The 9,488-nt window shown below is 38.1% G+C and overlaps 2 protein-coding genes across 2 annotated transcripts; one reads left to right on the top strand and one right to left on the bottom strand.

Moving 5' to 3' along the window:
• On the top strand, nucleotides 1–3,310 carry LOC125185427 (fructokinase-1). Its single transcript, XM_048081954.1, has 5 exons — nucleotides 1–531; nucleotides 1,286–1,530; nucleotides 1,630–1,921; nucleotides 2,310–2,462; nucleotides 2,624–3,310. Exons 1-5 carry the CDS (start codon nucleotides 166–168, stop codon nucleotides 3,008–3,010), a joined length of 1,443 nt encoding a protein of 480 aa, XP_047937911.1. The 5' UTR covers nucleotides 1–165; the 3' UTR covers nucleotides 3,011–3,310.
• Nucleotides 3,311–3,843: 533 nt separating this feature from the next.
• Nucleotides 3,844–9,313, bottom strand: LOC125185273 (flowering locus K homology domain-like). The gene is made up of 7 exons (XM_048081783.1): nucleotides 9,218–9,313; nucleotides 8,388–8,702; nucleotides 6,248–6,491; nucleotides 5,207–5,355; nucleotides 4,829–5,104; nucleotides 4,378–4,572; nucleotides 3,844–4,214 (listed from the first exon to the last, which is right to left on the bottom strand). The coding sequence occupies exons 2-7, from the start codon at nucleotides 8,697–8,699 to the stop codon at nucleotides 3,996–3,998; spliced, it is 1,395 nt and encodes a 464-aa protein (XP_047937740.1). The 5' UTR covers nucleotides 8,700–8,702; nucleotides 9,218–9,313; the 3' UTR covers nucleotides 3,844–3,995.
• Nucleotides 9,314–9,488: the final 175 nt, after the last annotated feature.

Genomic DNA, 9,488 nt, shown 5'->3' on the forward strand with positions numbered 1-9,488 from the left:
GTCAAATTATCCGCATTTCAAACACTTGACAGTGAGAGAGCAGAAGATAAACAGCAGCTGATTTTCACAATCCAAATGCAAATCTTCAAACTGCTTTGCTTCTGATCATCATCTTCTTCGATTACATTCAATTCATCCGATTCCGCCGTCGATAATTCCTGCTGAATGCATAATCAGGCTGCATTATCCCTCAAATCGAGCTATGCCCTCTTTTCTTCCTCCCCAAACGCCCTCCGAAACCCTAAATCCTGCCTCTCGCCCTTCAGCCGGCGTTGCAGCTACTATTCGCCGCTGGAATGCAGAGGAATTGAGATTCCGGCGGTCTCCAAGCAGCGCGTCGCTTCTCTCAGCGTCGGCGCCGGCTCGGTGGAGGATGAGAGGATTAAATCCGTTGGAGTTAAGGAAATCGACGTCGCCACGCTTGGGAATTTGTGCGTTGATATAGTGCTCAGTGTTCCTGAGCTGCCGCCGAAGCCCTTGGATGAACGCAAAGCCTATATGGATGAGTTGTCCAAGTCGCCTCCTGATAAGGTTTTGTCGTTACTGTTTTTCGCTAGCTACTGGTTGTTTCTGGTTGGCCAATGCACCTTTCACGCTTGTAAATTTTGTTTTTATTTTGTTTCATTGGAGTAATGACTGTAGAGCATGAAATTTTGCTTGAAATTCAGCTAGAATTTGATCAAAATGTTCTACAAATGAGGCTTCACAGGGAATAATGATGTAATGCACTTTCTAAAATCATTTTCAGCTATAAGGATGTTGTGATGGTGTTATTTGTAATGTTTTTGCGGTTGGTGGGGCTATGGTCTGATATTTGATGTGAATGCATGTTTATCGAACTTTGGTTGCCAAATGCATTTTCCACTCCGGGGAAGGGAAAAGAGCTTAGCAAACAGAACTAAATAATGCCACAGTTTTGTGATTTTGCCAATGAGTAGTGACCACCAATATCTGGATACAGTATGAGGAAAGCTGGCTGCCTATTAATCTGACTTAATGATGTTGTTTAGAGGAGTGTTGGCTGTTGAATTAGGTGAAAATAAATAATGATATATCTGTCTTGCAGTTGGTACTTGGTACTGGATTTTCGAACTCTTGATAGTGTATTAAGCTGTTGATTTAAATCTTGTCAATTTAGAGTATGGACAGCCAAATCTTCACTGTTATGGACCTCAACGCTGTGGCGTCTAATGTTTGGTCAAGTCTCTTAGATCATCTGATTGAAGTCTATATATGCCTGATGTATTTTTGTCCATGGATAATGATATCTTGTTTTTATTGATAGAAATACTGGGAAGCTGGTGGCAATTGCAATATGGCCATAGCTGCAGCTAGATTAGGACTTAATGTTGTTACAGTTGGTCATGTTGGGGATGAAATCTATGGTCATTTCCTCTTTGATGTACTCCATGATGAAGGAATTGGTATGGTTGAAATGAACGAACAGAAAACTGTGGCAAATCTGAAAGACTATGAAACTCTTCTGTGCTGGGTTTTAGTTGACCCCCTGCAAAGGCATGGTTTTTGCAGGTATTACAAACAGCTTAGGCATTAACTGACTTCCTTCTGTGAGGGTTTTATTTGAAAATGTTGTATGATGAAACTTACTCTAAGTGCTTGTCCATCCAGCCGTGCAGATTTCAGTGCGGAACCTGCATTTAGTTGGATGAACAGTCTTTCCATAGAAGCAAAGATGGCTATAAGAAGGTCAAAGATTGTTTTCTGCAATGGTTATGGATTCGACGAGCTTTCGCCAAGCTTACTTGTGTCTGCTCTAGATTATGCCGTTGAAGTGGGTACATCAGTCTTTTTTGACCCTGGCCCACGAGGGAAATCTCTGCAAACTGGAACCCTTGAAGAGCGAAAAGCCCTTGAAAAGTACTTGAGGATGAGTGATGTTCTTCTATTAACTTCTGAAGAGGTGTGAATCTTAATTTATCATATTGACTTGCTTTATCATATTTGATTTTCAAGTTGGTTATTCCCCTGTCTTAGAACTTGCGGAAACACTTTATCACTGCCCTTGAAAGCATTCATTAAGTGCTGCATAATGAGGATGCTGCCCCTTTCATTTCACCAAATGTGCAAGTGGCTGATGTCTATAAATATTACTCTCTCATTTTCTCGGCATCTAAATTTTGTGCATCTCAAGCATGAAATCTATGTCTTTTAAGCTTGTTTCGCTCTGAAAACTCTCTTTATGTTACCTAATTACCATTTTATCTATTTTCTTGTGGCTTGTTTAACAAGGGAACCTATTCCCCAATATTGCAATCTGTTTTTGAGCTTGGCATTTGATATTGAATCAGGCTGAATCGTTGACTGGCATTGAGGACCCTATATTAGCAGGTCAAGAGCTGCTCAAAGAAGGAATTCGGACAAAGTGGGTGATTATTAAAATGGGTCCAAGAGGTTCTTTATTGATCACCCCTTCAAGTATCTCCTGTGCCCCTGGATTTAAGGTGTGTGTGAGAGGTGTACTTTCAAACTTATTTACAAAAGTGCTTCAGTTTTTTAGTACTTCAATGGTTGGATCATTTTAGTTATCGTAACGCCTTGATGAATCTCATATTATAGCACCATGCATTATATTTATATGCCACTTTCTTGCTTTAATAAACAGGTTGATGTCATTGACACTGTTGGATGTGGAGACAGTTTCGTGGCCGCCATTGCATTTGGTTTTATACACACAATGCCTCTGGTTTATACATTGACCATTGCAAATGCTGTAGGTGCTGCAACTGCTATGGGTTGCGGTGCTGGTAGAAATGTCGCTGCCCTGAAGCAGGTAATGGAACTCGTCAAAGGATCAAACCTCAAAGAAGACAACAAGTTCTGGGAGGACTTGCTAAAGGCGCACACGGATGCAGAGCAGATCACACTGCTCACAGAAGTTGCTGTAAATGGAAATAGCAGTCACGTTCAACCCGTCTCCTTACAGAAAGTGATCTCTGAACTGATACCCAAGCTTGAATGCCCAGATCGAAAGCAGGTCGGAGTATGTTGATTAGCGGGATGGATTTCTTATTCGAGATAACAGGTGATACAAGAGACAAGGTATTGTTTGGAACCCAACACTCTGGACAACCAGCTGAACTTAGAACAGTGGGGATTCTGGTAATTTTTGCATCAAATTAGAGTTAGATTTATATTGTTTGCCATTTTTAACTGGGGTATTTTGATTAAAGCCATCTTAGTTAGTACAGCTTCCATGTCAAAATTCTGCAATTATTGGCTAGGCTTTATACTATAGTACTATATGACAGGTGTATCATCGTGATGGTAATGGCATGATTTTTTGTGATAATTGTCCACAAAAATATTCTCAATTTTTTTTACGCACCCAACAAAATTAGTCTCATTTATATTTATGGAAACCTTTTCAACACATTTTTCTTTACTTATCTTTTCTCCTTATCTCGCCTACTTCATTTCATTCAAAATGAGACTGTTTTTCAAACTGAAATATAGTATACTTAAATTTTTGGAATATTTAACAAATACACACTACTTTTTCTTTGTTAAATATTCAACTCTCTTTCTCTCTTCATTTAATACTTTACATTTACATTTTCTCTCTTCAATTAAACACATTACAAATAAATCAACAACTACTACTAAATACCCATACAAAGTACAAACTAGGAAATGCATCATCTTAGCCAGAAGGAATGAAGTAGTATTAATCATAGAGTAATATTGGGTATCAAGTAGGTATACTGTTGAAGTTGAATTCTGTATATGTTTACTTACTATCAAGTCCTCTTTGATTTTGATTCTGTATAAGAGTAATAAAATATGATCACCAATAAAAGAACAGAACAAATTACACGACGTAGCTGTAAAAATAGCTACAGCGAATCCGCAATGGATGAGAATTCGACCAATGTTCAGCCACACCAAGAAGATGGAAATAAATAACAAGCCAGACTATCTAATACAGCACTAACAAAATCAGACAGATCAAATCTTTTTTAGAGACAATTTTCTGTCTAGTAGCCGTAGCTAGTCCCATACATGGAGCCATAGTCTCCAGACTGCACATTGACATGGATGGTTTGTCCAGCAGCATTAGACGTCGAAGAACCATAAACTGGGCCGTGAGAGGGATACGGATTGTAACCTTGCATTGGTTGCTGGACTGGTTGTTGCATTGGTTGTCCTCCAGTAGTCGGGTTCTGTGCGTTGCTCATGGCATCAGCAATGCAATTCTGCACGATGCAATTGAAGGATGTCAAAGGTCAAATTCTTACTATACAAAGGATGATCATCATGCCTTGACAATTAAAAGCTCATTTTAAAACATTAGTACAGTTGCATATAAACAGCAATAGCCAGTATGTATGTAGCAAGCAGTGGGAGTATGGAAAGCACCTGTATCAACTGGTGTGCTGCTTGGACTTGTGATGCTGAGCCATTTATTTCAACAGTCATCTCACCAGGTACTCCTCTTGTTTCCTGCACTGCAATAGTTGCACCACTAGAACGACGTATGTAACTAATATTTGCACCATTAACACCGATCACAGCATCAGCATATGCAAGTGGAATCTGCATATTCTGTGTGACCTATAAAATAAAATAAAATAAAATAAAATAAAAAACAGAATATGAAAATTAGAAAACAGAAATGTGGAGGGCAACTGGACTTTTGAATTTTTTTTTTCACAGTTCAATTTTCAAATTTAACTCATCCCTTCATTTCTGTGATTCTCCTCCACCAAAAGTATTCATAGCTGACTTCATTCAAACTCAAGTTCTAGAGAGAGAACATAGTATTGATATAGTACACACAAACTAGCAGATGAGATGGTAGGAAATCTACCTTCGCGATCATTGCTTCTTGGGGCTGCACATTCGCTGCATGAGCTCCCACTGAGATGTCTCTGCCATATGTATGTGGGCCTGAGCGAGGCTTCTTATCAAAAGGCATGTCAGCAGGTGAATAGTAATCATCATATTGACGTGGGCGAGGTGGCATACATGAAGGGTCTGACCCATAACCATGTCCACCAGGGTTCATGGAAAAATCTGATTGAGGAGGTCCCCAAGATTGGGATGCATGCACATTCTGGTTCGGTCGAGCACTTGGCATTTGTATCTGACGAGGCAAGCAAGGATATATTAATTAATATAGATTTAAAAGGTGCCAGAGTACATAATTGTAATTATTATTTAGAAAAAACTATAAAACAGCACTTGCCTGCATTTCAAATACTCCAATTACACTTCGATCTACTAAAAATTTTCTGAGATGTGTACCAATTATTTCGACAGCCTTTTCCAACCCTGCAGGTTCCCCCTGTATCTCAACTACACTGTCATCTGGTAAGGCAACTGCAGGCAAGTTCTCTGCAAATATTTTCCCATTTAAGAAATAAATGTAAATCACCAAGAATCAAAGATGCAACTTTTGAGAAAATATTTATTAAAGAAACTCCAATAGTTCATAAAAAGTCCCAGTAGCTTAGCAACAAAAGATCTAGTCATCATAAATGGAAATTGCATATAAAAGTTCATATTCCCCACAGAGTCACACTAGATAGAAGTCACATGATTGCAAAGACATGTTTTCACAACCAACACAAAAATGGAGTTCACTAGTATTAGGATGAGTTATCATCAACATCCAACATGTCATTGAGAAAAGGTCGGGGGGAGGTGGTAACTTTTGTTCAACGAATGAGCCAGATTAGCATACAAAGATAGTGAACGGCCAAGTAGCTCATCAAATTTATCAAGACAGGGGTTCATCAAAACCAGACAGATACAAAGCACTCCCTCCATCCCACACTCCCACTCTACATGGCACAGCACCTTTTGATACACATATTAAGGAATGCAGCTTTTGTGGCTATTGATCAAATGGACCTCACTTTTAAAACACTTTTTTGGCATTTTTGGATTCATCCATCAAAAATAGGACAACCAAAAATGGATTTTGGACCATGTAGAGTGGTAAAGAGGGAGCACTAAATATGGCTATTTCAAAACACAACCAAATTATTTACGTTTTGTACAAGGAAAAGTAAGATTATAAAATATAAGTTTGCATACAACACAGTATACATCATCAAACGATTCAAACAATACTGATAGTCTGATACAGGTACAAGCATGCTTCTCTAGAAAAATGAATCATCCTACTTTCAATCAGGCATATTTCTCTAAAATTTTATTGTAACATCATAAAAATTTGAAGGTAACAGGTACAGAACATACTCAAAGCCACAAAGAACATTACCTCCTCCAATTACTCGAATGTTACAATGTGAATCATCTTGAATTGACTTTACTGTGGCACCCTGCTTCCCAATCAAACTGCCAGCCTGCATAGCTGCCACAAGAAGTCTTGTGCGAAATGTTCCACCAACTGGTGCATTATCTGCATCTGAACCTTCATCAAGAATGTGTCTATGGATCTTCAGAAGACCATTTAAGGCAGGTGGAATCAGGAGATCTGGCTCTTCCTTTGCAGAAATTATTACCTAAAAACAATGATGGTACAGTATTTATAAGACTGCTAGGCAGGATCTTACCAAAATGGATATAGAACATTAAAACGTAACAGAGCCACCAAAGACTCAAATAAGCAGAACAAATCATCTGTACACCACAAACAAGCACTTCAGCAAAGCACATCTATTGAATTTCGGTATTTTCAAGATTATCAGCACTATAACAAAGATGCCACTTGAGATAAACTAATGGTCAAGAGTAGTGAAAGCTTGGAGTCCTAGCGAATACAAACTGAGACCGCTTAAACCTACAAAACTTAATAGAAACAAATCATAGTGGGCTAAGGTGTTGGATGTATCCTCCTTATAAGCAAAAGGGATGTAGTCGTTAGGGAAATCGACAGCAGTCGGAAAGTGAAGATGTAAGACAGCATTGTTATATGGAGTGATGTTCAACTCACTCATTGCATACAGTGGATATATTTGGCAATTTGTCATAGCAAACTACTTTTGTATTCTGTAGGACCATTTAATTGAGCAACCAAAACATGTCATTACAAAAGCTTTAATTAAACAAGTGATACCACTTGGCATTCAAAACATCAACAATCTTGAATCATTTCTTTGCATTTCAAGGGCTGACATTACCTATAATAGCTACTAAAATGAAGAGAAAGTAAGCAATAACACATGGTGTTTTTTGTGGTTATTGCAACATTAAATTTAAACCAAACCATCGTGGATCCAAACCTGAAACCTTTGGCCTAAGGCCTTAGTCACTCTGTTGTTAGGACAACCCACATACAAGCAATCACATGTGCTGATGGTGAATATTACCAACTAAGAGTTAAAAGAGCATGATCAAAATAGTTCCAGATCTCATACCCAACAACATGCTGATTCTGAATATTTCTGTTTTTGTGTTGGTGATAACAACGTAAGAGTGGTGAAATATTTTTAATGTATTTATACACTTGTTTTTTTACCTTATACTCATAGTAACTCCTCTGTCTTGAGTTATCTTATTTAATCAATGTTTCGTATATAAAGCATCTTATTATTCCTATGCTAATGTTATGTTGCAATGTATAGTTTATCAATGTTTGCAAGACATCAATCGATCAAGTTCTTACGTTACCAGATAAAGAGCAATGCCCTCTTGGTATAGATGTCCGCAAAAAAATCAAACTGACAAATAGTCAGGAGAATATTGCAGAAATCTTAGTGCTCATCAATCACCGCTTCAATCTGGATATTTGATACTTCTTGTTTGCAGCAACGTGATCGATTGATGTCTTGCTTAGTTTGCAAAACCTGCAAGGGTTCATCTTGGTCACACATTCAAGTCCAAATATAATCTCTTGCTTGATAACGGCGGTAGAGGTTAATATACTTCATCTTATAAGTTTTTGGGACATACTTCAAATTGAGCTAGTTCCAGGATGTTTAGCTTTTTAACAGTTCATCCATAGTTTTTGTCCAAGTGTTATCCATCTTTTTGTGATACTTATTATAAGCTTTTCAGTCCCCCTCACACAAAGGTATTTTGGTCAGGCTTGACACAAATGTTAAGTTCTATATTCGGAATTGCTCCTCCTAGAAAAATATACCGTAATAATTTCTAAATGTCATTATGTAACCATGAAAAATCTACAAGTAGTAACACAAAGACACCCTATATCTATATACATACTCATGTCCAAACCTTGTGCAGTTAACACTTGACTAAACATAAGCAAGAAGAACATCAGAAAACAGTGATTGCACAATTAGAATGGTAGGAAATGGAAGTTCAGGAGGATTAAAAGTTTGAGGAAAGGATAGTAACAGCAACCACAAGAATATACATACTACAGAAGTCCAGATTTAAAAGAACAAAATCAGATACATTTTATAAAAAAATAATGAATGTAATCATCAACTCACAGTTCTTTCTGTTGTCCCGGGAGGACCATCAAGAATCTTAATTCGTGCCTTTGTATCCTCACATATTTTCTTAATATGTTCTCCTTTGCGTCCAATTATACTACCAACTTTTTGAGCTGGAACTAGTATCCTAAACACATTCTCTCCAGGCCAACCAGGCCATTTCTTTTCCTCAACGAAAGTTGGATACTTTACATCGTCTTGTACGTCTTCTGGTGGACACAAGTCCTCAGGCATACTAATAGTCTCTTGCACATACTCTGTTTCTTGTACATTGCCTAAGTCATGTTCGTCAACATTTTCCTCCACCATTTGCTGCAACAATAATTCAAAAAGATTGTTAATTAACCATACAGATAACAAACCGCATACTCCAGTAACTTCGACATCACAACTAGTATCAACAAAATATGTAAACATTATTAGCAATAACAGCCTGTCTATCCAAGTATAGAGGTAATCACAATGAGTAAGAAATACACGAACACAACACACTCAACGCACTGAATATAGCTTGTCATTGCACATCATTTAAGTGTAGCGCTACACTCCAGAAAATTTTGCGCCGTCCATATATATGCTCGCAAATTACTCGGTGAAACCCCAATAAAACGAACCGAACAGACTTCAGCTGAGACAAAATAATGAAAACGCAAACGAAAACGAGAAAACCGACCAGTTCCCGCCTCCAAATCCTAGCCTTGGAGACACTAATTCCATGGAGTGAGATAAATTCATAATGCACAAATTAAGCAAGGATGCCCGCAACAAAAACGACACAATCAGCAAAATTAAACAAGGAATCAAACCCCGAAAACAAGCACACATACAGAATATGGAGTTGGCAGTCTGCTTCAGTTGATGGCGAAAACGGAGAAGAGAGAGAGAGAGAGAGAGTAGGCGAAGGAGCGAAGCGGGAGATGATATTGAATTGGGGGGAAAGTATATCGTATAGGGTTTTATAGTGAAACGACGTCGTGGCAAATTTTCATAATTGCATTCTAGTCCTTCCTCTCAGAACCAAGTGGAAGCCCAAATACAATACTTAAATGTGATGAATAGTTAGATAAAGCCCAAGCAAAGCCCAGATCCAATATACTG

This window comes from Salvia hispanica, chromosome 4 (genome assembly GCF_023119035.1).
Source record: "Salvia hispanica cultivar TCC Black 2014 chromosome 4, UniMelb_Shisp_WGS_1.0, whole genome shotgun sequence".
Lineage (NCBI taxonomy): Eukaryota > Viridiplantae > Streptophyta > Magnoliopsida > Lamiales > Lamiaceae > Salvia > Salvia hispanica.

Excerpts from the sequence above, each read along its gene's own strand:
- LOC125185427 (XM_048081954.1), top strand. The coding sequence starts at position 166 with ATGCATAATCAGGCTGCATTATCCCTCAAATCGAGCTATGCCCTCTTT. Across the intron at positions 532-1,285 it reads CCAAGTCGCCTCCTGATAAG|AAATACTGGGAAGCTGGTGG; the intron begins GTTTTGTCGTTA and ends TTTTATTGATAG. Across the intron at positions 1,922-2,309 it reads TTCTATTAACTTCTGAAGAG|GCTGAATCGTTGACTGGCAT; the intron begins GTGTGAATCTTA and ends ATATTGAATCAG.
- LOC125185273 (XM_048081783.1), bottom strand. The coding sequence starts at position 8,699 with ATGGTGGAGGAAAATGTTGACGAACATGACTTAGGCAATGTACAAGAA. Across the intron at positions 4,573-4,828 it reads AAGAAGCAATGATCGCGAAG|GTCACACAGAATATGCAGAT; the intron begins GTAGATTTCCTA and ends TTTATTTTATAG. Across the intron at positions 4,215-4,377 it reads CAGCACACCAGTTGATACAG|AATTGCATTGCTGATGCCAT; the intron begins GTGCTTTCCATA and ends TGCATCGTGCAG.